The sequence below is a fragment of the Phoenix dactylifera genome, chromosome 14, assembly GCF_009389715.1.
Source record: "Phoenix dactylifera cultivar Barhee BC4 chromosome 14, palm_55x_up_171113_PBpolish2nd_filt_p, whole genome shotgun sequence".
NCBI lineage: Eukaryota > Viridiplantae > Streptophyta > Magnoliopsida > Arecales > Arecaceae > Phoenix > Phoenix dactylifera.
The window spans coordinates 17,485,457-17,509,049 of NC_052405.1; the positions used below are offsets into that span (position 1 = coordinate 17,485,457).

At 38.7% G+C, this 23,593-nt stretch overlaps 1 protein-coding gene across 1 annotated transcript in view; it reads right to left on the bottom strand.

Annotated features, from left to right (window-relative positions):
• LOC103717559 (SAGA-associated factor 29 homolog A-like) overlaps positions 1-23,593 on the bottom strand; it is a 30,439-nt gene that overhangs the window by 708 nt on the left and 6,138 nt on the right. The window contains exons 5-8 of the mRNA XM_008805997.4: positions 20,434-20,525; positions 11,371-11,421; positions 2,668-2,818; positions 1,355-1,368 (exon numbers count right to left, since the gene is read on the bottom strand). Of these exons, the coding sequence (XP_008804219.2) occupies positions 1,355-1,368; positions 2,668-2,818; positions 11,371-11,421; positions 20,434-20,525 (308 nt within the window). The remainder of the gene's footprint in view (positions 1-1,354; positions 1,369-2,667; positions 2,819-11,370; positions 11,422-20,433; positions 20,526-23,593) is intronic.

A 23,593-nucleotide genomic window follows, 5' to 3' on the forward strand; every position in this document is an offset into this window, starting at 1 on the left:
ATAGAAAAGGCATCTTAACACTCAGGAGGGAGGCTTAATGATATATGTTATAATGTCAATTAATGAGATGGGGGGTGAGATTTAGTGCCAAAAATTAAATGATGGGCAAGAGCTTTGCAGGACAAATTCTAAGAGTAAAGAAGTATGGAATGCAACAACAGTGGAAAGAGAAGTGAAATAAATACCAAAGTAACACAATTTTATTATGGCATTTATTATTTATTATACTAAAAAACAAGAGAGTTGAAGATACAATTTGAAAACTAGTTGAAGATAAAATTTGAATACTAATTCCAGATTTATGTGATCAACGCATGCCCTGAGCTTGAAAACACTTCAACAAGACAGCCCTAAAGACCAGCAAAACTCTAGGGCTCCAAATGTAGGGCAATAAAGAGGGCTAGAAATACATGATAAGCATTGTAAAGATGAGAAGACTGAGGTGGATGGTTTACCATGAATATTATGGTGAAAAATTCACCAATAGGAAACAAAATAGAGGAGAACTAATTGAATTGGTATAAGCATTCAAATCAAATATTCAATAAGGTCTTTGGGAAAGGACTCAAATTTGTTGAGAACTAATGATGACAGCAGATCTAGTTCCAAACAAAAATTAATGGCAAGCTATCATTAAAACAAATTCTGATGCTCGGTATTGCTCATTATGGTTATTGTATGCATGCATAACAAAACGTCATCAACAATAGCAAAGCATTTTTTTTTGAAAGTTATAGCAAAGCATGTTAAAAGCTGCATATTCGTAGTTAAATAATTTCATTCTTGGTGGTGTAAGTTGTTTTCAATAACTTCTCTATATTGAAAAATATATGATGCCTCAGATCCTTATATAAAATAGCTCATCTGGAGTTATAAGCATAGCACTAAACTAGATTAAAGATAATATCATTCTTGGTGGTGTTAGTTGCTTTCAACAACTTCTCTATAGCAAATAACATAAAATGCCTAGGATGCTTTTGAAATAGAAAAGAGCACATCTGGAGTTATAAGCATAACACTAAACTACATCGTAAATATCTTTCTTGGTGCTGTTAGTTGCTTTTAACTGCTGCTCTATATCGAATAACATATGCTGCCTAGGATACTTGTGAAATAGAAAAGAACACATCTGGAGATATAAGCATAGCACTAAACTAGATCATAGAAAACAACATTCTTGGTGGTGTTAGTTGCTCTTCTCTATATCGAATAACATATGATGCCTAGTATACTTGTGAAATAGAAAAGCGTTCATGTGGAGTCATAAGCATAGCACTAAACTAGATTATAGATAATATGATATGAAATATCTCTTAACAGAGAGAGGACATGGCTACAAGGACAAAAGACTTACTCATCAGATTTCCTCTGGAAGTTTGCAAACCATTGTAAGCACCATGTAAAGAAAGAGAAGAAAGTTAGTATATTGTACCACTATCATGAAGAAATATCAAAACCACTAGAAAGTAAGCTTTATTGCCTGCAATGCACGAAAGAATGAATGAGAGGATTCTATTTTACATGTATTCAGATCAATGAATAATGTTTACATAAGATTTGAAGCAAGGTACGTCAACTTGATACCAAGACCCATACCGATGCCACCCTGTTACCATACCGGTACGCCCAGTGCGGGGGCCGGTTCAGCGTACTGAGTGGCAGTACGCCCTCCATACCATATACTGGCACCGAATCGGTATGGTACGGTATGCCCTATACCGCCCGGTTCGATATGGTATGATGTACCTTGATTTGAAGTGAGTGTAAATTGAATGCATACCAAAAAGTCCTTGACATGCACATGATCATGCTCTAGCAAGCAGAAGTAATCTTAAATGGTTTGAAAAATCATAACATGCATGCTCAAGCATATAAACAGGTAGAACTGCAATGTAAACATCATTGACCCAAAATATCTACTAAACCAGATCATAGTGTCAATTAGGATGAGATAATCATATATGATAGCTTTTATGGCCATTGATCAAGATGCATACCAGATGGATTTGGATGTACTGCAAGTTTACAATGGACGATGGATATGAAAGTCAGAAAAAAGGGATTGAGAGAAACCAAGGATGTGCACATGCATGTTTATATGATTGTATGCATGTGCATGTATTCCTCATCTGTTTCTTTCCATCTCTTATATTCTTATATGAACTACTGCAAAAAATACAATAAGGTAGGGCCCTCAGAGGACACATCCACCTAGTATCTAACTCATAAATTCTTTATTGGAACATTAACAAAATAATAAAGAATTCTTTTACATGTCAGAACCACAAATTTAATGACTGAAATCAAACAAATCATGCAGATTACATTCAAGAAGAAAACATGAAAGAGATCTCCTATACAAAAAATTCTAAACTGCAGTGTCAAATAAACGTCCATCAATAAAAGGAGTCCAGATTAGAGGATCAGAAAACCAATTACCTAATCATAAATCTTGTTAAAGTTGATATGAGTAAATAAAATTTAAAAAAAAATTCTTCCGCATTCACCTAAAACCAGAATTTTTCAAATATAAAGAAACAAAACTATATGCTAGTCATATTTCTTTATCAATAAAAGATGAAAAATTAGTGATTGATGCCAAACCAAAAACCACATATTTAGAGATTATAGGATACAGTATAAAAAGTGCAGTTCAACTGTTATTACCTTACGGTGATTGACCACAGTTGCCTTATACAAAGCTGTAGTTCCAGGATAAACAGCCAAGACCTGCCTGCCTGGGAGAAAATCTAGTGCACTAGAAGGATCATTTTTCTTTGGAAAAGGAATGATGCGTGACATAGGCAGCTTGTACTTCCTGAATTATAAGAATACAAGAGATCATAATCACCCACAGATTGGCAAATTGTGATTAGTACATTTTTTATAAGCAAACTATAAACCAACAACATATACATAATAAAAGCCTTAAGTATTTTGTTTCAATCAATTCCTGAATCATGTACAGGTGTGAACAATAACAAATTTTTAGTGCATTTGAATATCATTTAAGTCATATAGATATAAATGTATGGATATCTCATGCAGCATGAAATCCATAGTCCCCACACAGAAACAAAATTAAACGGTAATTTTACCACTGTTCAATGTCTACCTGGCCAATAAGGCAGTAGTTCATAGAAAAACCCAAGGTAGCATAAAAAGGAACAAAAAGAAAATAGCTGGATTTGAAAAATGTATCTAACATGTATGGAAAACAATGATTCTCCATAGTTGCATATATGACAATTGTTAACAGTAAAAATGAAGATGCCAATGTTGCAGTGGATGCAGTTCCTACCAAGGCATAACGCTAAACATAAGTTATAATATGTGGGAACCCTTTTTACATAAAGTAAAATAGAAACACAAGGTTGATTTTGTTACGAGGCATATGGTATGAGAGAGGAATCTGGCCTCAAGGTATACAATTGATCTGCTGACAAGAAAAAATAATTCAAGAGATACTACACCAGTAAATTTAAGAGGTGATAGAAAGGTCCGCTGTTGTAATAACCCCAAAATTTTTTTTATATATAAAAAGGGATAGAATAGTCCTTTAAAATTGATATAAGGGGTAAAATTGGAAGGAATCAAAAGATAATGGCATAGTTGTAGATATGTTGAAGTGTTAGGGGCAAAATGGGAATTTAATAATATTAAACAAAGGTGAATAGTGCTTTGATGTGATTTAAATGGGGTGGTTGGTGGCTCACGGGAATGAAGCAAAGAGAAGAAAGGGAGGGGTTCTCAGGCGACAGAGAGGAAGAAAAAGAAGAAGAGGAAAGGAAAGGAGGAAAGGAAGAAAGGAAGAGGAAGAAGAAGAAGAAAAAGAAAGGGAAAGGAATCCCGGGTGCACTTCCAGCTGAAGGGAAAAATGTAGATCTCCTTCTCCTCTACGCAAGGACCTCGATTTCCAAAAAGAAAAAGGTAAATATCCGTCCCTATCTAGTCTTTTGATGACATTAGGCTATACAAAGGGTGGATATAGTCTAGAGGGGTCGGATAAGGGTTGTAGAGGCGGTTAAAAGAGGAAGAATCGGATTTTGACAAATTTTTCCGGCACTACGGAAAAACTATGTCGAAGTCCCAACTTCGGCAAATTATTTAGAGGGTCAAACGACCTCCGATAGCAATGCATGTTACCTCTTTGGAATCCCCTATGAGTGTAGAATGTTAGGTAAAAATTTCATCAAATTTGGAGTTTGGAAAGTGGATCAAACCCAGGATGAAGTAACCGGCTGTCGGTCCGGGTTACTGTTCATCCGGGTGGAAAATAAGGGATTTCATGCTATAATAAAGTATTAAGCCTAGATCAAGCTAAAAGGGACCTTGTACTCATGCAAGGGAATCCCTGGTATACATAAATGATGAGTTAATTAATAGAAAAAGAAAAAAAGAAAGAAAAGAAAAGATTTAGGGAACGGGGGAGTTGAATCAATTAAAGTTCCCTATATTATAATTGGCACGTAGATTATAGCCCTTGATACAGGACTAAATGTATTGTAAATGCATGTCACAATTGGGCAAGAAGCTAGGGAACAAGAGGAAGAAGTTCCCCACTGCCAGCTGTAGATTTTTGGAGGCGTATCAGGGCTGTGCCAGATTGACAGATGAGTGGGAGTCATGTACTTTGCACTATGAGCATCCTTAATTCATTTTCATGAATGTCGCCAAGTGTGAATTGATTCCACTTGAGCATATTGATTGATATTGTAGTAGATTCCTCTATAATCTTGATTCTCCATGCTTGATTATTCTGTACATGCATTTGAGGGAACATTGAGAGGAATTACGAGGGGTTGATGAGTAATCAAATTGATTCCGAATTGTTGAATGATTTCTTTTGTAAATTGATTTCATTTCCTCTATTTTAAAGACTTGTGAGTCGTAGCTTGATTATACTCTTTTATGAGTAATTAAATTGGTTCCAAATTGTGAAATAACTTCTTTTGTAAATTGATTTCGTTTCCTCCATTTCAAAGATTTGTAGAGCCCTTTTTAGTGGTATATTGAGTTGTATTGCACTTCCTTGACCCTCACTCCTAACCCTGATGTTAGTTTATGATTGGGTCATGATCGAGTGAGTGGTAATCTTGATTATACTCCTTTTTAGTAGAGTATTGGGAGGGTGCATTATGGCATTTATGCATGGCTTGGCAGTATCTGCAAGACACCTATAGTCGATGGGGTTGAACATCGGCCTTTGTGCACATAGTAGCCTTCTGGGTGGGCGGAGCCCAGTCCCTTCCTAGGGGGGACACGGCCCTAGGCGTAGGATCGGCCGGTCCTACGACTTATATTCTGCTTGCCGCCGGGCATAGTAAGACCCCGCGAGGTGCAGTATGGCTTTCCGCGGATGTAGAATTCCCGCGAGGTGCCGTTTAGTATGTAGATGTGAGATGGATTTCTGTTCTGGATACTGGCCGGCATTTACATGATTAGTGTGGTGTTTTATCCTGCATATGCATGTGACAGTAGGGAGTTGTTGCTGGTTCGCCTGGGGCGTAAAACCCACCTTCCGACAGCTGTCTAGCATTTACATTATCGATATGGTGTCTTATCCTGCATATGCATGTGACAGTAGGGAGTTGTTGCCGGTTCGCCTGGGGCGTAAAACCCACCTCCCGATAGCTGTCTAGTGATGATTTCAGCATATTGACACCTGATTTGTATGTTCCAGCATTATGATCTGTTGAGCATATTCATGAGTAGCATATATGTTAACTTGATTATTCCATATATGCTTCAGATGAGTTGATATTGTTTGTGGTGATATTGATGACTTACTCCATATTCTCTATGTTGAGATCATGTTCATCTTATTATTGATCTTGAGATTTCACCTCGAGCCATGATTATATCTGGTCTCATGTGCATAGTACTCTCTACTCCACTCACTGAGTATTTATATACTCACTCCCCAGTTTGGTGTTTTTGATTGCAGGGCAGGTATTGTATAGAGAAGAGCAGGGTTAGAGATTGCCTGCTAGCTGTGCCGCTCCATAGTATAGTATAGTATAATGTAGATAGAGGTTTATACCCTTTTGGTGTATTATAAACCTTCTGTTGTATATAGTATATATTTACAGTCATAGATCCTGTTGTGGATATGGGTTTGACCATGGATGGAATGGGAACCAGATTTTTATACATATGAGTTATATGCCTGAGATAATGTATTGATATATATTGTCCAGGTTCATTATGTGACGGATTATGTGATTGCTGCTCTGACAGGTAGTGTGTTGTATGTATTGAGATAATCCTGACAGGTCACTATAGGAAAAGTGATCATCTTGTGCATGCATCATGCCAAATTTTTCAAGATTTATTGATGATTGATAGGTAGTAGGGTTCTACGCGGTAGCTGGTGGCCTTATGCCTACCCGCACCCTAGGACCGTCGCGGCGGCCCGCCGGGAACGGGACGGGGGTCGTGACAGCTGTACCGACCATACCGACGTACCGGTGGGCACCGGTACCGGTACCATACCGAACCAAACCGGTATTGTACCGGTTCGGCTAGTTCGGGCCAAAAGCCAAAAAAAAAAATTGACATCGGTACGAGCCGGTCGGTACGGGCTGGTACCGGTTCGGTACGGGTCGGTACAGGCCGGTACCGACCGGTACGGGTTGCGAATAGTCGGAACCGAAAAATATAGCTGTACCGTACTGGTTCCGTCCGGTACCAGTACGTACCGGCCCGTACCGATCAGTATGGCAGACCATGGGTGAGAGTCTAAGATACATGCAGAGGTGATGTTTAAGGATGCACAACCATGAATACAAGGCCAAAAGAACAGTATGACCAAGATAACTAATCAACAGAAAGAGTAATGGTGCAATACTAACATGCAAAGTCTGATGGAGAAAGATTTGCCACACAAAGCTGATCACAGAATGCAGAGTAATAAATACAGACATAACAAGCATAATAAACGCAATTTAGTTTTAGCTTATGAATGATGTACTTTGACCACCAGTGAACTTTGACATGGTGAGGTTGACAATAAAACTTCAGGTTGACAAAGTGCATGGTGAACAGGTTGAAAAAATCTTTTGATAGCATAGTAGATTGCTGAGCAAGATACAGAGCGGAAATGCAAAACCTTAGGCAGATGACACTAGGAAATAGGTAGTCAATGCAGATGAGAAGCAAGCCACTTATAGTTACCATACATGGTGATCAGCAATTTGTGCCTAAAGGCACAATTCACAAAACTCTGAATGTGGTGTGGAGACAACGATCACAGGAATTTCAAGATGTGTTCTTCCAAGATGAAGGGTCTGGTGACTCTCGTACTCGGTATAACAACAATGTCTATACAGAAAATGAAACTATTCCCAACATATCATGTTTTATATGTGAATTGGAAGACTCCATAAAACAAGAAATTAACTGAATTCTAGGCACAGGGCTAGATAAATAGAACTGGACTGTTTTAATGATAAAAAGATTAATTCCAGAAAAGGGATTCAAGAACAAAAAAAAAGGATGGTGAAATTCATCAATTGAACCAATAGTGTGCAATAGTAAAAAATGGTTTTTTCAAGAGCCGAAATTGAAAGCAAAGGGATGAGAAGGGTGAGGCAGAGAAATGCCTCCAACAGGAAAAGAGAGATGTATTAGGTGCTCATAATCAGTCAGAGAACAAACAAAGAAACAGTTAATAAAGTGCACTGAACCAAATAAATTAAAAAGACTGACACAGAGATATCTGAGATGGCAGGTTCAAAAACTAGCAAGAAGATGTGGATCGCATGTGACTAAAGATTTGTTAGTCAAATAAGCTAATGTCATGTATTTTGAGCCTTATTTTTGCAAACTTGCATATTTTAGACAACCTGTTAGTTATCAACATTGCTTTAGGGCTTCTTGATTACTCACCTCAATAGTATGGTTAAAAAAATTCATCATCGCTCTCCCTTTAATCTATTCTTTCAGCCTCTCCACCCATCTTCTATTTTCACAGATATATATATAGAGAGAGAGAGAGAGAAAGAGAGAGAGATTTAACACCTTTCTCCTTTTTTCATTGTTTCTACCTTTAACAGACAACTGGCAGAAGTGCTAATTGTAGGACATCAAGCACATGTTGGACTGAAATTATCCATTCAAGGATACCTGAATCAAAACAGAGTACTAGACCTTGTTCAGTCTATGCACAATGGATCACCTATAATACGCTTACTGCATTTAAACAGACCAGTCATTACTCTGCCATCATTGCTCTTGAGCTTACTGCTTCTTGTCAAGCTTATATAGTATGAGACCCCAGGTCACCATATGGTATTAAAGTATATGAGAAGTGATACAGCAGTGATTGAAGATCACTTGTTCCACATCACTAAAGGATGCAATGGATGAAAGAACTGGATCCAAAGTCTTTCTGATCATTAATCTGAGCCACAAAGTGTCAAAATGGCACGATTATCAACTTATGAAAGTGTCTTGGACTAATCCATCCAATCAAAATGAACAAGGAACAATTTGAAACCTGAAATCTGCTTAACCAGTTCAGATTTTGCTGAGTCTTCAGTTTTTAGTCTTGTGCATTTTTTTTGTTTAATTCAGTATGGTGATAGCTTAAGAATTTTTTTTTAGCAGAAAAAGGGAAATCCAATGTTTGGCACTATTTACACTACCCTAAAAAATAACGCCCCATGAAATCCCTCTTTCTTTCATTTCTCCACTAGTAAATTCTTATTTCATGTCAAAGATAGCTGGGGGCTAAGTTGTTTAACTTTTAACTATATTACCTGGACACTCCGTTTAAGTTGTTTGTTTGGAAGTGTCGATACTTTTGGACACTTTGACACGACATGACAAGACATGGATGGACACTTCACTCCATACCCTGTTGACATTAGCAAAAATTAGTTTGATGCTTAGGACTTTTTTGGGGAGTGTCCGGCAGCACACTCTTAATTTTAAATGCTGAATACTCAAAAGTGTCCTTATATTTTTTTCAATACCAAGTTATCAAGGTTTTGTGGAGATTCAAGTGAAGTGTCCTTATGCTTTTAACATAAAGTTATCAAGATTAGGTGGACATTTCAAGCAAAGTGTTATTATATTTTTCATATAAAGTTATTACAATTATATGAACACTTTAAGTGAAATATCATAATATTATAAATATAAATATATCACAGTTAGTTATCAACTTATGTGCCTCAACACATCTTAATTAAATTTATTACAATTATATGGACACTTTAAGTGAAATGTCATTATATTATAAATATGAATATATCACAGTTAGTTATCAACTTAAGTGTCTCAACACATCTTGAATAACTTTATATGTATCTAACAAATAAATTAAACAATATACAAAACCGTGGCTATTTTATTAATTTATTTGTTAGATAGCATCTATAACTCTCCCCTGTAAATTTCTTTTTTTGAATAAGCATCAAAATGCACAAGCACATGTGTCCTTGTATGTTATGTATACCTGTGCCTAGGTTTTTAGAGGTTGTGTGTGTGCGCGTGCATGTGCACATGTGTGGGTGGGTGGTTTTATAAGTGGACTGCATTGAGATCCAAAGCACTGTAGGGAAGACATTATTGAGAAATAAACAAAAAGCCTGGTATGACTGCTTTTCCTTCTCGTACTCCTCCTTGTCATATTTCTTCTTATTTCTCTCCTCTATCTGCTAGTTTTCTCTTTTCTTATATATTTCTGTTGTTATTCTTCTTCTTGCTGGAATATTTGAACTGTAGATTGGTTTTTCAGCAGGATAATATATCAGATTTGTTAAAATCTTATCTCTCTCACTTATGTTTATTAATTTATTACTGTTATTCTTCTTGTGTTTTGGTAATGCTGTTATTCTTCTTTAATTGCTTAATTCTTCATAGCTGACTCAGTTATGTGTCGTAAACTAGCATAACCTGACATGAAATATTTCTTTCGCTCCTCCTAATCTCCTTGAGCCTAACCACTGATTTTTGTTTTCAAATTTTGTTAAATTAACCAATTGACCTCAACAGCTTAAGCTGAAGAGAATGGGCAATGGCATATATTAGGCCTAACATCCCCCACTGATCACATACATTGAGACTTATGACCTCCAGCAAACTTAGACAAGATAACAATTAGGTTAATTAAATAATTATTGGCATTTTGAAGGGAATTGAACTCATGGCCTTCCAGCAAACTTTGGCTTTGTTGCCAACTGGTCCCAAAACCTTAAGCTGACAGGGAATTCCCACCCTATCAACTGGTCCCAAAAGAAGGGATGGACAAGGTGGCTCAACAAGTTCATCTAATTTGACATAAAGAAAGCCCTAGAAATCTTGGCCATAGTTTCAAAACATCCTATCTAGAAACCTTAAGAGAGCTACATGAACTTTCTTTTCCTCTCACAAGCTACTAACTTGTTTATCCCTTCTTTTCCTAGTGTAGGACAGGAATTACTCAGTTTTTGAACAAGCCTTGATAAATCCTTCTCTTTGGCCTGTCATCAGTTATATGCTTTACATCCTCCATGCTGAAGTGAGCCAAATACTGAGGCCTTCCTTGACTCAGTATGATTTTTCAATCTAATCCTGTGGAAAGAATATGTCAACATCTATTCCAAAACTTTGAAACATTGTTTCCTTCTATTTATGTTTGCTACTTGGTTTCCATGTTAGATCATTCTGCTGATCAACTTTCCGACACACAGAGCAGAGAGGGCCTCAAAAGCCCTCTCTCCCCACTCCCTTGCCCTAATTCTGGTCGCCGCCAGCCACTCTCTCTTCCTCTCTCTCTCTCTCTTTCTCCCTCTCTCCTTCCGCTGGTTTCTCGGGCAGTTCAGGACGGCCCTGCCAACATTGGTTTCAATGCCTTCCCCTCAGCCTCAACTAGTTATTTGATTGCTCCTATCCTGAATCAACTCCGTGGCAGATTTTTTTTTTTTGGGGCCACTGCATCAATCTGGACCATTAATTTCAGCATCTGTTACATGATCATTCATCTATCTAGTTTGGTAAACATGAAAATACAACTATTTCTGATTTAGTAAGAATGTAGAAAAAGAAAAAATCAGTCATCAAATAAGTATGTGTACTTCATTTCAAGGACACAGAGAAGAAGTATCCAAGTCATTCTATACATATTAAAGATATTATTATGGTTGAAAAATGAGAGCTAGAGAATGCTCCTCATCACAAATTTGTGATGAAAAAATACTACGCCATAAATTAGTTCAACATCCTGTTTCTGGTGACTTGGAATTTTTAAGGGATGCCCAAAAAGAGATTGCTAATACGAAAACAGAATAACACAGAATAGCATGCTCAGTCTTTTTGCAACAAGTAAAACTGAATGCCAAAAAGTTAATAAAAAATAAAGATGAGAGATTGTACATAAGCTACCTCTGAACACTTTCTTCATCATCACCAGGCTCCTCATCAAGCACTTCAAATCTGCACATTTCATAAAGATTGGCAATATAGAGAGTACAATATGATATCCCAATAAAACCCACTAAATGTAACTATGATCTTGCATAAGCTTTTCAAAAATAGAATTTAGAGTAAGGCGTAACACAATCAATAAAACGGTAATGATTGCAATTATCTCATTACAGTACCAAACTATGTTTATTTTTATCTTTGTGGAAGCCATCCAAATAATTTTAGTTTTCTTTTTCTTTTTAAGCAAGTAATGATGTCTACTATCAACTATTGCACCCTAAACAAGTCAGATCATGAATTCACGGTTTCCCCTCAAAGAAGTAAAAAGAAACCAACCATAAATAAACCAAGATAAATCATATTAATTACAGTTATCTGTAACATAAAAGAAAATTCTAATTAATAAATAAGGTAATCATATTATTAGCTAGTGAGAATTCTTGATCTCCCTCAATATCTCTCTCAATTCGAAGATCCAGGATTTGAATTGATGTCGTTTCATTGATTCCTCCTAAAGATTTCATTTCAATTAGAATTTGGTTATTCACGATGTATGATGATCCCTTTAAACATCCATGGTTGAATGGTTAAAGCGCCCAACTCATAATTGGCAAATTCGTACGTTCAATTCCTGTTGGATGCACGAATTGGCTCTATATCGATAGAATCTCATCATCCATACATAACGAATTGGTATGAATGGTTGACAGAAATGAGGATCCCAAATTGCATGAGCAATAGGTCTTACATGTAAAGGATCATGTATCCATGACTCACAATTTCCTTGCCAAGCTATGTTAGATGTGTATGCAGCCGCATTCTGAGACAGTATATTTAGTTGAGACACTACACACAATGTTTCCTGACAATGTTCCAAAAGATACAGTGCATGTGGTTATGTACAAGGTTTTAAATCCTGTAGGACGGGGGTGTCCTAGTTTCCCCACAGAATAGGATCCCTTGCATCCTTCCCCGTCCCCGCGGTCGTCCCGATCGAGCGTCCTAGTTGGTGATCGAACCATCTTTCCACCATTGAGAGGGGGGGAGGGAGGAGGAGGGAACATCTTTCCACCATTTAATCATCAACTGCTCGCTTTGAGATCTATACAGATGGACGAATGACGGAGTTTTGAGCACTTTGAGATCCCTGTGGTTGGCGATCAAATGATGGAGTCTTTTCACGTGAAAGATACCCTAGTTTTGCATCCTTGTGAAGGGGAAAAAAATGCAAGTGTTTTTCTGACTTCCCCAATACTGGCTTCAGCCTCGTGACTAGCTCAAGTCCCATCTTATCCGGGGGAAAACGGAAGAAGAAGAAGAAGAAGAGAAAGGAGCCCTACGAACTAAGCATCATCGGAAAAAAGGTAAGACTGAACCGATTTTTCCTTCTCTCTGTCGACAACGAGCAGAAACATCGTTAAAAAAAGGCTGAGGGCATGTCCCGACCAGAATGGCTGTATCGATGCTGGACCGGCCGGGATGAAGGCAGGATGACCAGGACAAGGGATGGAAGTGGGTTTTTGGGTCCCGCACCCATTCCACGTGCCATAATCTCGCTAGAATGGGACAGGACGGCTAGGACAGGCCCCGTGCCACCGGATCTTCAATCCTTGGCTGCATGAAAGATACCCTAGTTTTGCATCATTGTGAAGGGAAAAAAAACGCACGTGTTTTTCTGACTTCCCCATTACTGGCTTTAGCCTCGTGACTGGCTCAAGTCTCGTCTTATCAAGGGGAAAACGAAAGAAGAAGAAGAAGAGAAAGGAAGCCTACGAACTAAGCATCATCGGAAAAAAGGTAAGACTTGACCGATTTTTTCTTCCTTCTCTCTCGACGATGAGCCGAAACATCATTAAAAAAAGGGATGAGGGCATGTCTTGACCAGAACAGCTGTATCGATGCTGGACCAGTCGGGATGAAGGCAGGATGGTCAGGACACGGGATGGAAGTGAGTTTTTGGGTCCCGTACCCGTTCCACATGCCATAATCTCGCTAGAACGGGACAGGGCGGCTAGGACGGGCCTCGTGCCACCGGATCTTCAATCCTTGGCTACATGTACGTCCACATACGCAGATGCAGTCACTTTACCGCATCGCATTGCCTACATGTGGTTACTCTATACAGCCACACCACTTATGAATAGGAGAAGATGATCAACTTAGCATTGTGTGACAGCATATGTGGCCGGCTTAACAATGTGTGAATGCATATGCAAGCTCACTTAGCATTCCGGAGCCACACATGCATCCCAGTCTTATATGGGCCCAAGTAAATGAAGTAGATTCAACCTGATGAGTAGGTTTGACATGGATTTCAAATTGACCTAATAAAGCTATCAATAATGTTAATGCATTGACTATGGTATAACTATTGCCATTGGGCATTACATACTAAGTCAAAAGCGTTTGGTTGTTATTGTTATTAATATTCGTATTATCTATTGAAAAAGAATTGCTATCATGATTGTTCTCCTTATTGCATTTAATGTATTATGTTTATTTTTAAATAGTTAAAAAATAGTAACCACGTATGTACCTTCATATGCAGCCCTCATACTACATGTACATTATATGTTCCCCTAACTGGCCGCATACAGAAGCAACCTCTTAAAACACTATTTCCTGATTTCAGGTGCATCACTTCTAAAGATCCAATTACTATCAATAGGTGGCAAGATTTTAAAGAGTTAGATTAGCTCCTTTATGCACCTAACATTTTATTGTGTAGATTGGGACATTGCACCTTTAACAACAGCCATCAATGAAGCATCTAGGATTAAGTGACCATTCTGGTCATCGAGCACTGTTAGCCTGACCTTGCACATGGGTATGGAATGTTGTGTTGTAAGTGGTTTGTGGTTTGTGTCTGCTTAAAATCATATTGCTATGTACCAGATTTCACGAGACTGACCATAGAGCAAAGTGCTATAATTGCTCTTGAACCAAATCAGTGTGCAAGAATAGGACATTGTAAAGAGTTTACAAGGTAGCTGTGGTCAAGCATGAGAAATGGCTTCTTGTCAAAAAAGAAACCATTGATAGGGATGTCCATAGGCTGACCAATGGGCCTCATTTCTATGGTTCTGGGCATTGTAGTATGATGGATTTATTTAAAATTCTGGATATGCTTTTCTCAAAACCTATATATGATGTATGTATTCACTATTAGCGGGAAATCAAGTCTGGAAAGATATTATATGGCACTTCAGCATGTGTCAAAATTACAGTGCTAGTATTAGCTAGCGTTCTGTTGGACATGATTTTCTATCTGATGATGCATGGAACTCTAACACTGCACGTGCAATCTTGGACACTTCAAATTTTGGGCATTTTGGCATGTGCAAACCTGGAAAAATATGATGACATCATTATTAAATGTTTACTTTTGGCACTTACAAAATAGGATGACAAAATTTTTGAACTCAAGGAGAAATAAGTTCAGTTTACTATTCATTGTAAATTTGCATCTTATATATTTTCAAATATTAGTTCTTTTTTTTTCCTAAGGTTACTGTGTTAGGATTCTTCATGACCAGGGGAAGAGCCATGTGGACATGATGGGGGATTAGGTGCCCGCCCCTCCAATATGCTTCTTGCATCTTATGTCATTGGTTACTCCCAACTCTCTAAGTTTTCTAAGTCTCCTATAGCATGGTCTGACGAACCGGCCCATACCGGCCGGTTTGGGCCGTATCAGACTGATCCGGCGTGTAACCGGTACGCCGGAGCCATGAAAACCGGTACGGGCCGAACCCAGCCGGAGCCGGGGAAGACGAAGAGAAGGAGAGAGAGAGAGAGAGCGGGGAAGAGAGGGAGGGAGGAGAGGCCTCCATCACCTGCGAAGGGCCGCGAGGGGCCGGCGGAGGCCGTGGGGGGGGAGGCGGAGCCCGCAGGGGGGCGGGGGAGCCAACGGGGGCCCGGCGGAGGCCGAGGTCGTGGCCGCGGAAAAAAATATAGGATTTTTAAGTGAAGTCCGCAAATCAGTTGCTGACTTCACTTAAAAATTTTCAAATTAAAAATCTCCGATTTGTCGACTTCACTTAAAAATTCTATATTTTTTTCCGCGGCCTCGTCCCCTGTTTCGAAACCTCGTCCCCTGTTTCTTTCGAAACAGGGAACGCGGCCGCGGCCTCGGCCTCCACAACGCCCCATAGCTCCCCCGCCCCCACGGCCTCCGCGGGCCCCCCCACGGCCCTCCACAGGCGGCCTCTCCTCCCTCCCTCCCTCCCCCGCTCGCTCTTTCGTTCTCTTCGTCTTCCCCAACTCCAGCGGGGAAGAGTCTTTCGGTTCGGTACCGGTTTAAACCGGTACGCCTACCAGTACCGGTACGGCGAACCTTGTCCTATAGTCTCTATCAATTAAGACGAAATTTCCTTAGACCTATAGATTAGCCCAAATAAGTCACCCAACTCACTTCTAGGGTGTTAATCTTGTCACCTGTTAAGTGGTTGGATATATTTGGCTCTTTTGTGGGGATTTATAATATAATTCAACTTAAAACACCCAAAATCTCTCCTGCATTTTGGAGACATGGTTGGAATGGAGAAACCCACCTTAGAAAAATTTGAACAGACGCCCTTGCCCTCCATCTCTCCACATCGCTGTCACATATCTTAGAAGAAATGGTCTAAATGGGTTAAGCCAGTGCAGAGCTTGAATGATCACTAACTTTCTACTCTCTTTCTACCCTTCGGGACAGGATGCTATATATTTAGCACATAGACTTAACAAAGAGATGGCAAAATCCTATCATGGTCCATTGTACCAAGCCTTGACTCGATCCTTCTAAGAGTCATCCTCACTTCTCATAACCTTTTAACTAGGGAAAATGCATCAATAAGAAAAAATGTAGGAATTTACCAAGGTCGGCCGAACTGGTACCAAAACCCATATCAGTCGTCAAGCCACTCGGCACAGTACCAGTTCCATACCATAACGGCACACTGTACGATCAGCATGCCCAATTTTTTTAAAAAAGAAAATTTCAAGTTTAATTATTGGTAATCAATCTTTTTCAACTTTTTCAATGATTTGAAATATAATTTAATATTTTTTGATATTTTTTGATGTTTCTATAATTCCGATTTAACCTAAATAATGCATCTCATTATTTTAAAGTGATACAAAATATAAAATGATTAGTGAGATGTTACATGCTACAAGAAGCAATATAAAATATCCTAAAATCAACTAGTGAGATAAAAAATATAAAATAATACAATCAATTACATATATTTGAAGTACATCATACATACCGATATTTAAAATCTCGTCGAGTAGCTATAACTCTCGTAGATATCCGGATCATTAACATAGTCCGGAGATACATCAACTTACCCCTCTAACCAAGCGGCGTTATAGTCTTATATGTTCATCTCATAAGAAACGTGCTTTGGGTTATAAGTACTCTCGGATCTCTCGCTGAAACTCAAGCTCTAAAAGATATCCTCTAGCTGATAATACATCTATGAAGGCCCATCCGAATAAGTCGGCAGCAAAATCCAACATGTAAGATGCTCCAAACTGCATAGGATAGTAGCCACCAGAAGACGATGCCTCAAATGCACCATATTCATATCCATATGGGTCATAGGCTACTTGTGGCTGCGGATAATAAAATCCAGTATACGACTCGAAATCTAATACATTTATAAATCCTACTCCACATGCGATGTCATTTACAGCTGCATCGTGTCCTCCTAAATGATCTCGAAAAGCCCATCTTCTATATATAATCATATCCTCACGAGCTCCACCAGATCATGCATCGTGGTCCCTATCCTATATAGCATGCATAAACTAGGACTCACTGTGAATCGAAGACCATCCTGCAACTATCTCATAAATGGTGGTCTCATGTCCACTTTCTTCCTGACAGCAGATCCATGACAACCAGAACTATTGCTCTAGCTTCCTGAATCTGAGTAAACTGGCTCCTCTGCGCTCTCCATAGGTGTTGGAGGTGCCTTTTATTTTTCTTTTTGGTATGTTGAGCAGCTATTTGCTTATCCTTCGTGCCCCTCTCTGCCTGCTTATCCTTCGTGCCCCTCTCTGCCTGTTTACACTTTGTGTTCCTCTGCCTCGTTATGTTGGGAGGATGGATGTCACCCTCCTGACCAAGTCGACCGAGTAGTATAGTGGCCTCATCCAATCATCTCTCGATCATATCTCTGAAAGATATCTCGGACAAGGAGTCATGTGATGACTGGCTCCCCAATGACTCCTGTAGTTGTGGCTGATCAACTGGAAGGATGCGTGGAATATTGCGATTTGCCCATTGCCCTGCATCAATCCTAGCCCCGCTGGCTACGAAACTGGTCGATCATGGAGGCAATCATCACTCATCAAGCTTTGGCTCCTGCTGCTAGCCCACAAACCATCCAATCATAGGATCATCCTCATCATCAACGAAAGCACTATAGATCAGATCTATGTATTTTAGCTCCACTTTCTCCTAAATAAACTTCAACCTCAACCTCAAATTGTAGTAAACTTATACAAAGTCGTTGAAGCGCTTTTGTGTCAGACGGTTCATCTACTTGCTATGGATGAGGGCGAAGGTGGACCAATTGCACTCACAGCCACTCGAGAAGACCATAATAAAATCAAAATGAATCTACAATTCAGCTACAAAAATATTAAAAAAATTACATATAAGATAGTATCATATTAGTAATCATCTAACACCAGGTAAATGTCCTCTTGATGTATAATATACTTGGATTCATACTTTCTTACTTATGATAGCTATCGAGACTCCAAAGTTGTCCGTGCCCTCTCTCAATATTTTGATTTATAAAAAAGAACCATATTGTAATATGTTAATAATTAAAGACACCAGTTCACTTACACAGATCACTTAAGTTAACCTACCTCTTCTGGACATATGGCCGCAACTTCTAGATCAGGCTCCATCTTGTAAATCACATTACGCAGAGCGGCAAAAAATTCGTCATCCATATCGATTCCAGATACAGTGTATTGAAACTACGGATTTAGGTAGTATGCTGCAGATAGAGTTCGTTATTGTCTTAATAAAATTGTACAAATACACATGCAGTCTAATTTTCAATATTTTTGCTTACCTGCTAGATACAAGTCTCTATGCATCTGGTAATCCCACCGCCGCTCAATGATGTTGATGTACTCCTAAACATATGTCGGATCTGCCTTCTTGATTTGAATTTTTGCCCTCTCCATCATATAATACAAAAAGCCCATCTAAGGGTACCTCTCGCTGTCCACGGTCTAAAGCACTCTGTGATAGAAAGGTGGCTCTGCCACTCGGCGGTCCACCTCTACCTTCTTCTTGAAAACTCTTTTCTTTGCTACTCTAAAATCAGTAAAGTGCTTCTTCATCAGCTGTTGAACCTCTTGTGGGCATTTCTAGCACATAGATACGTCGGAGTAACTACCAGCTAAGTACTGCTTCAACCTAGTTACCCCTCATCATTTGAATTCTGTGTTACACCAGTTGCACTTCTAATAGTGCTGACCGGAGAGCATTTGCCTACGATCCTATCTAATGTCATGCTCTGGCTCTCTTTTTTCCTGATGGTTTCATTTCTGTAAGTTTATCAACTACGTTAGTTTATCAATTATTTAAAAATAGTAAAATTTCGTTATGATCACGGTACGTCGTATCGGCCCAAATCAGTACCTAGTATAGGTGTCGTATCGACATTCGGTACAGCAAAAAAATTTCATTTTTTTCAAATTTAGGCTTAGGCCACTATGCGCATGATCGCATGAAAACTTTAGTAATGGACACCAAATTTAGCTAGAGAGTAACTTGCATGCCCCTAAATAAGCTTCTGATTTTACATATTTTTTTATTTTAATTTTTATATTTTTTATTTTTTAATCTGAAAATGTATTTTAATTTTTAAAAATTATATAAAATCTGAAAAATAAAAATTTTATGTCGTCATGTAGAACATCCATAGATCTACAACATATCATAAAATCAAGCCAAAATCAAAAATTTTGGCATGATCTTCATTTTGCAAATTTCGAGCTATTTTTTGAAGCCAAAAAAAAAGAAATTAGATAAAGGTGAGAAAGCACATCTTATTTAGACTTAGATCTTTTTTTAATCGTACTGAATCGGTGTGATTTTCGCAGTGGAGGGGAAGGAGGGAAGTGCGGAATAAAATGAACATTGGGCTCAGACCTTCCCAATGCCTCATTATAACAAAAGAAGGAAAGAGAGAGGGCGATCGGTTCGAAACTGACCCAACTCGGTGCGAATCGGACGGTTCACACCGGTTCCGCCCAATTCCAGCCGGTTCAATCCGGTTCATGATCGGTTCCGGCCGGTTCGGGACCGGTCCCGAATACAATAGGTGAATCGACCGGGTCCTAAATACAATAGGCAAACGAACCCAGTCCCCCACCAGGTCGGCTCGGTATAGGCCCAACCGAGAGGTTCGGCCTGGTTCGGCAGACATTGGAATTTACCTCTCGGTTGGGCCTGGTTCGGCAGACATTGGAATTTACCTTATCAATTCATAACTAACTCGTGTATTTGATAGTACTAACATTTTATATTTCCTACTGACAAAAGGTAACCCAGCCCTATTGTTCTCTAATTCAACCGCATCTCTTTCTACTGCCTATGTTACTCCCTTGACAAGACCATTGAGGCAGATAAACCAGACAGAAGAATAAGTTCCATGCAAAAAACCAAGTCAATCACCCTCAAAAGCTAAAGACAAGCCACTGGCGTAGATTCTATGAGCAGATTATCATACCTATGTGAACACTAAGAATATGCTACTACAATTGTAAATCATAGAAAAGCTGAAACTATTTATCAGTATTTAGACAATGAATAGCAAAAACAAGCTGTGTTGGCTCCATGCATCTTGAATTGCCATCACCATCCCATCAGCATATCAAAAATGAAAGCATATTACAGTATGAAACAGACTACTTTATTTAGAAAACGCTTGGAGGATCAATAATATGACTTCATTTAAAACCAAAGAATGAAGTCAAGATGGCAAAAAAAGAACTTACTCCTTGGCATCCTTATCAAAATGAATTACTTTTACAATAAACCACTCATCCTTTTCAGCATTTTCAGCATCATCAGTGACCCTAGCTGCCACCTGAAATGAATAGCACTAGTAATTATAGAAACAATACCAAGTTTTAGTGATATTTATAAACTAATGTAAGAAAAATTGAGATATGATAGCTACTCAACGTGCCTGAGTTACAGCAATCCCAAAATGAGTTGCAAGCAATGGGAAAAAAGATAAATTAAAGCACAAAGTCAAGCAGTACACTTGATTTTGGAAAGATGATAGTCTGATTCTGCAAAGATGCTACAGTCCACAAAGTATGAAACAAGCATGAATGAATCAGACTTCTTCCACTTGGCCCCAAGAGCACCTGACACCTAATGATCTACTCTGATCCACTTCCAAAGCTTTCAGTTATGAATGATGGTCCCACACAGAACTCAGGTAAGAACCCTGGTAAAGAAGACTCACAGTTTCATTGTCAATAATTTAATACAATTGCTGAATGGAGAGAGCAAAGATAAGTTAGCTTTGTAATTATGAATGTTTGTAAAACAAAGATTCTTGAGCCAGGAGCCCTACTTGCTCTTCGCCTGACATGTCCACAGGTTGGTCCATCACTCGTAATAGTAGCTCTCCTTCAGCCTGTTTTCTCTCTCATGCATTGGGAACATGATTTTATTGGGTTTACAAACCATTCCATAATAAAGCCATTATTTTAATAACCTCCATACTCCACCCCAATCATTTAAGCCTTGGTACTATACCCCATAGGGGTTCGGTAACATATGGTACACCCTTGTACCAATACATGGTACATTGGTGGAGCAGCACTGCACCTGTACCAGCACCATACTGTGTCAGCATGGTATGCCCTGTGATTCCCAGTATGTGTGGATACTTAAAACATTGCTCCACCCTCTATGCTTCATACCATTTTATTACAAGAATTAGATGATGATGAAAAGTATCTCCCCTTCTTTACTTATGAGAAAACATGGATTATGATGGCCCATTGAAGATATTATGTCAAATCTGGAATACGACTAATTTGACATAAATGGTTCCTAGCCTAACTGGATCGGCTATCATTTTGGGGTTCTGCTATATTCAGAATTCAAATACCAGACATAGAAAACAACAGCCGCTCACAACCAAACAGACTTGTTAATAGGATATGGCTCAATCTTCCTATCAGGTTACTGTGGTACAGGAGTGTACCAGTCACATACTAGCACAGAATGCACAGCACATGCTCGTATTCACTCATGATATGCCGATACAGCACACAGTACATACTGCAGTACTCGGTGGCACTTATCACAGTACATTCTATTTATCCTTCTTCTACATGGAAATACAATGCAAAGTCAGCTTTTTTTCCTTGATAGTGACTACACTACCATGTATTACCTGTTCCAATCACATGTATGAGATAACATGATAAGATCCTCTACATTGACTATTTGATATTAGGCACCCATTAAGCGATCACCATTGACAATGCACAACAAAAATGTTGCAGAAAACAATATAAATTCAAGATTTATTCACAAGAGTGATTTACTGCAGCCAGCACTTCTTCTCTATCAAAAATTACATAGGAGAAACAAAGAAGCAAAAAGCAAAGAAATTATAAGAACAATTTACAAAAATATTATGGCGGCAGAAGGAATCAAATAAGAGATCATGACCCATGACTAATAGAGCTGACCTCTAGCGTCTTCTAAATACCATAGTTACACTAAATTCTGTCCATATAGCCCTGAGATTGGAACTAATATGCCCTACAGCTGATTGTTTCTTTTTTCTTTTCTTTTCTTTTTTTTTTTTTTGAGACAATACAAGATGTGAAAAAACAGGAGCAGCAACATGCCTTAAAGGAAAGCACAGTAATCAGATTTGTCATAAAGACCAAGAGGCAGGAAAAAATGTACATCTAAGGCATTCAATAGAGAAGATGAACAGAGAAGAGAAAAAAGAACAAAGGCAAAAAAGAGGGAGAGGGAGAGAGAGATGATGATAATGTGAGCATATGAATTGCTATAGTAGACTCATCTCCCCTCCCCCCACCCCCCCAACTTGTTTTATACTATTAGAAGCTTAGAGTGGCCTGACCCTTTAAAATAATGGATAAAATATATTCCAGGTTTCATATGAGGTTGTTTGAATGGTTTAAGCCTTCTGTCCACCAAGTAAACTCCTGGTACAAGGTTTCCAACAAATCTCAAACAAATATTTGCAGTCAACTTCTTGAGAGGAACATGTCGCATTCCCTATATCAAGTAAGCACAATCAAATCTTCTTTGGCCTACAAATCATGATTCTAACAACTCTAATTGCTAGGCCTTATGGGTTTGCAAGCAATAACTTCTGGATACCTAGCTAAACTAGAATCTTTCCACCTAGACATAATATGAAATTTCATTTTCATCAAACTTCTCGAACTCAAACCATGAAACCGGAGTAAACTAATTGGTTGGTTTGAGAGCCAACTTAAATATGTGATGTGATAGCCACCTACATCATGAACCTTATGGATCACCATCACGATGTTCTCAATCTAAAATGGTAGGCCTAAAGGAGGAGCACATCATAGAAAAGTTAAAGAGAAACAAGAGCAAGAGGAAAATCAAGTGATTATGTATTATGCAGAAAGATGCCTATGTCTATGGAGAGAATGAGCTAAACTGACCCCACACGGATGAACTTTTAGCATAGAATGATCACTTGGCTCCTATGCACTGCTTGACCTCTTTGGCATTCTCTAGCTTATGGTAGCAAGTGTTCTCTTACCCCTAGAAACATACAAAAGGGGCTCTCTATCATTATTATACCATGTTGGCTAACGTGCTATTGAATGGCATCAGCCACAAAGATCTCTATACATAATAATTCTTAGCCTGGGATGTCTATCTGAGATGCTCTTATATGTTACCTACAGTGGTCGATTAATCTAATCTCCATGGATGTCTTGACGGTAGTAAATGAGACGAATGTAGTTCTCCAGAGAAACAGAAACGACTTCAGGTTAAGTCTGATTTCGCTTATTGTAAAATAAGCAGAGGCAATTAAAACTACAAGAATAACTGGGAACAGGTATGGAATGCAGGGAGAAATATAGGGAAGCACGTGGAGGAGAGAAAATTTTT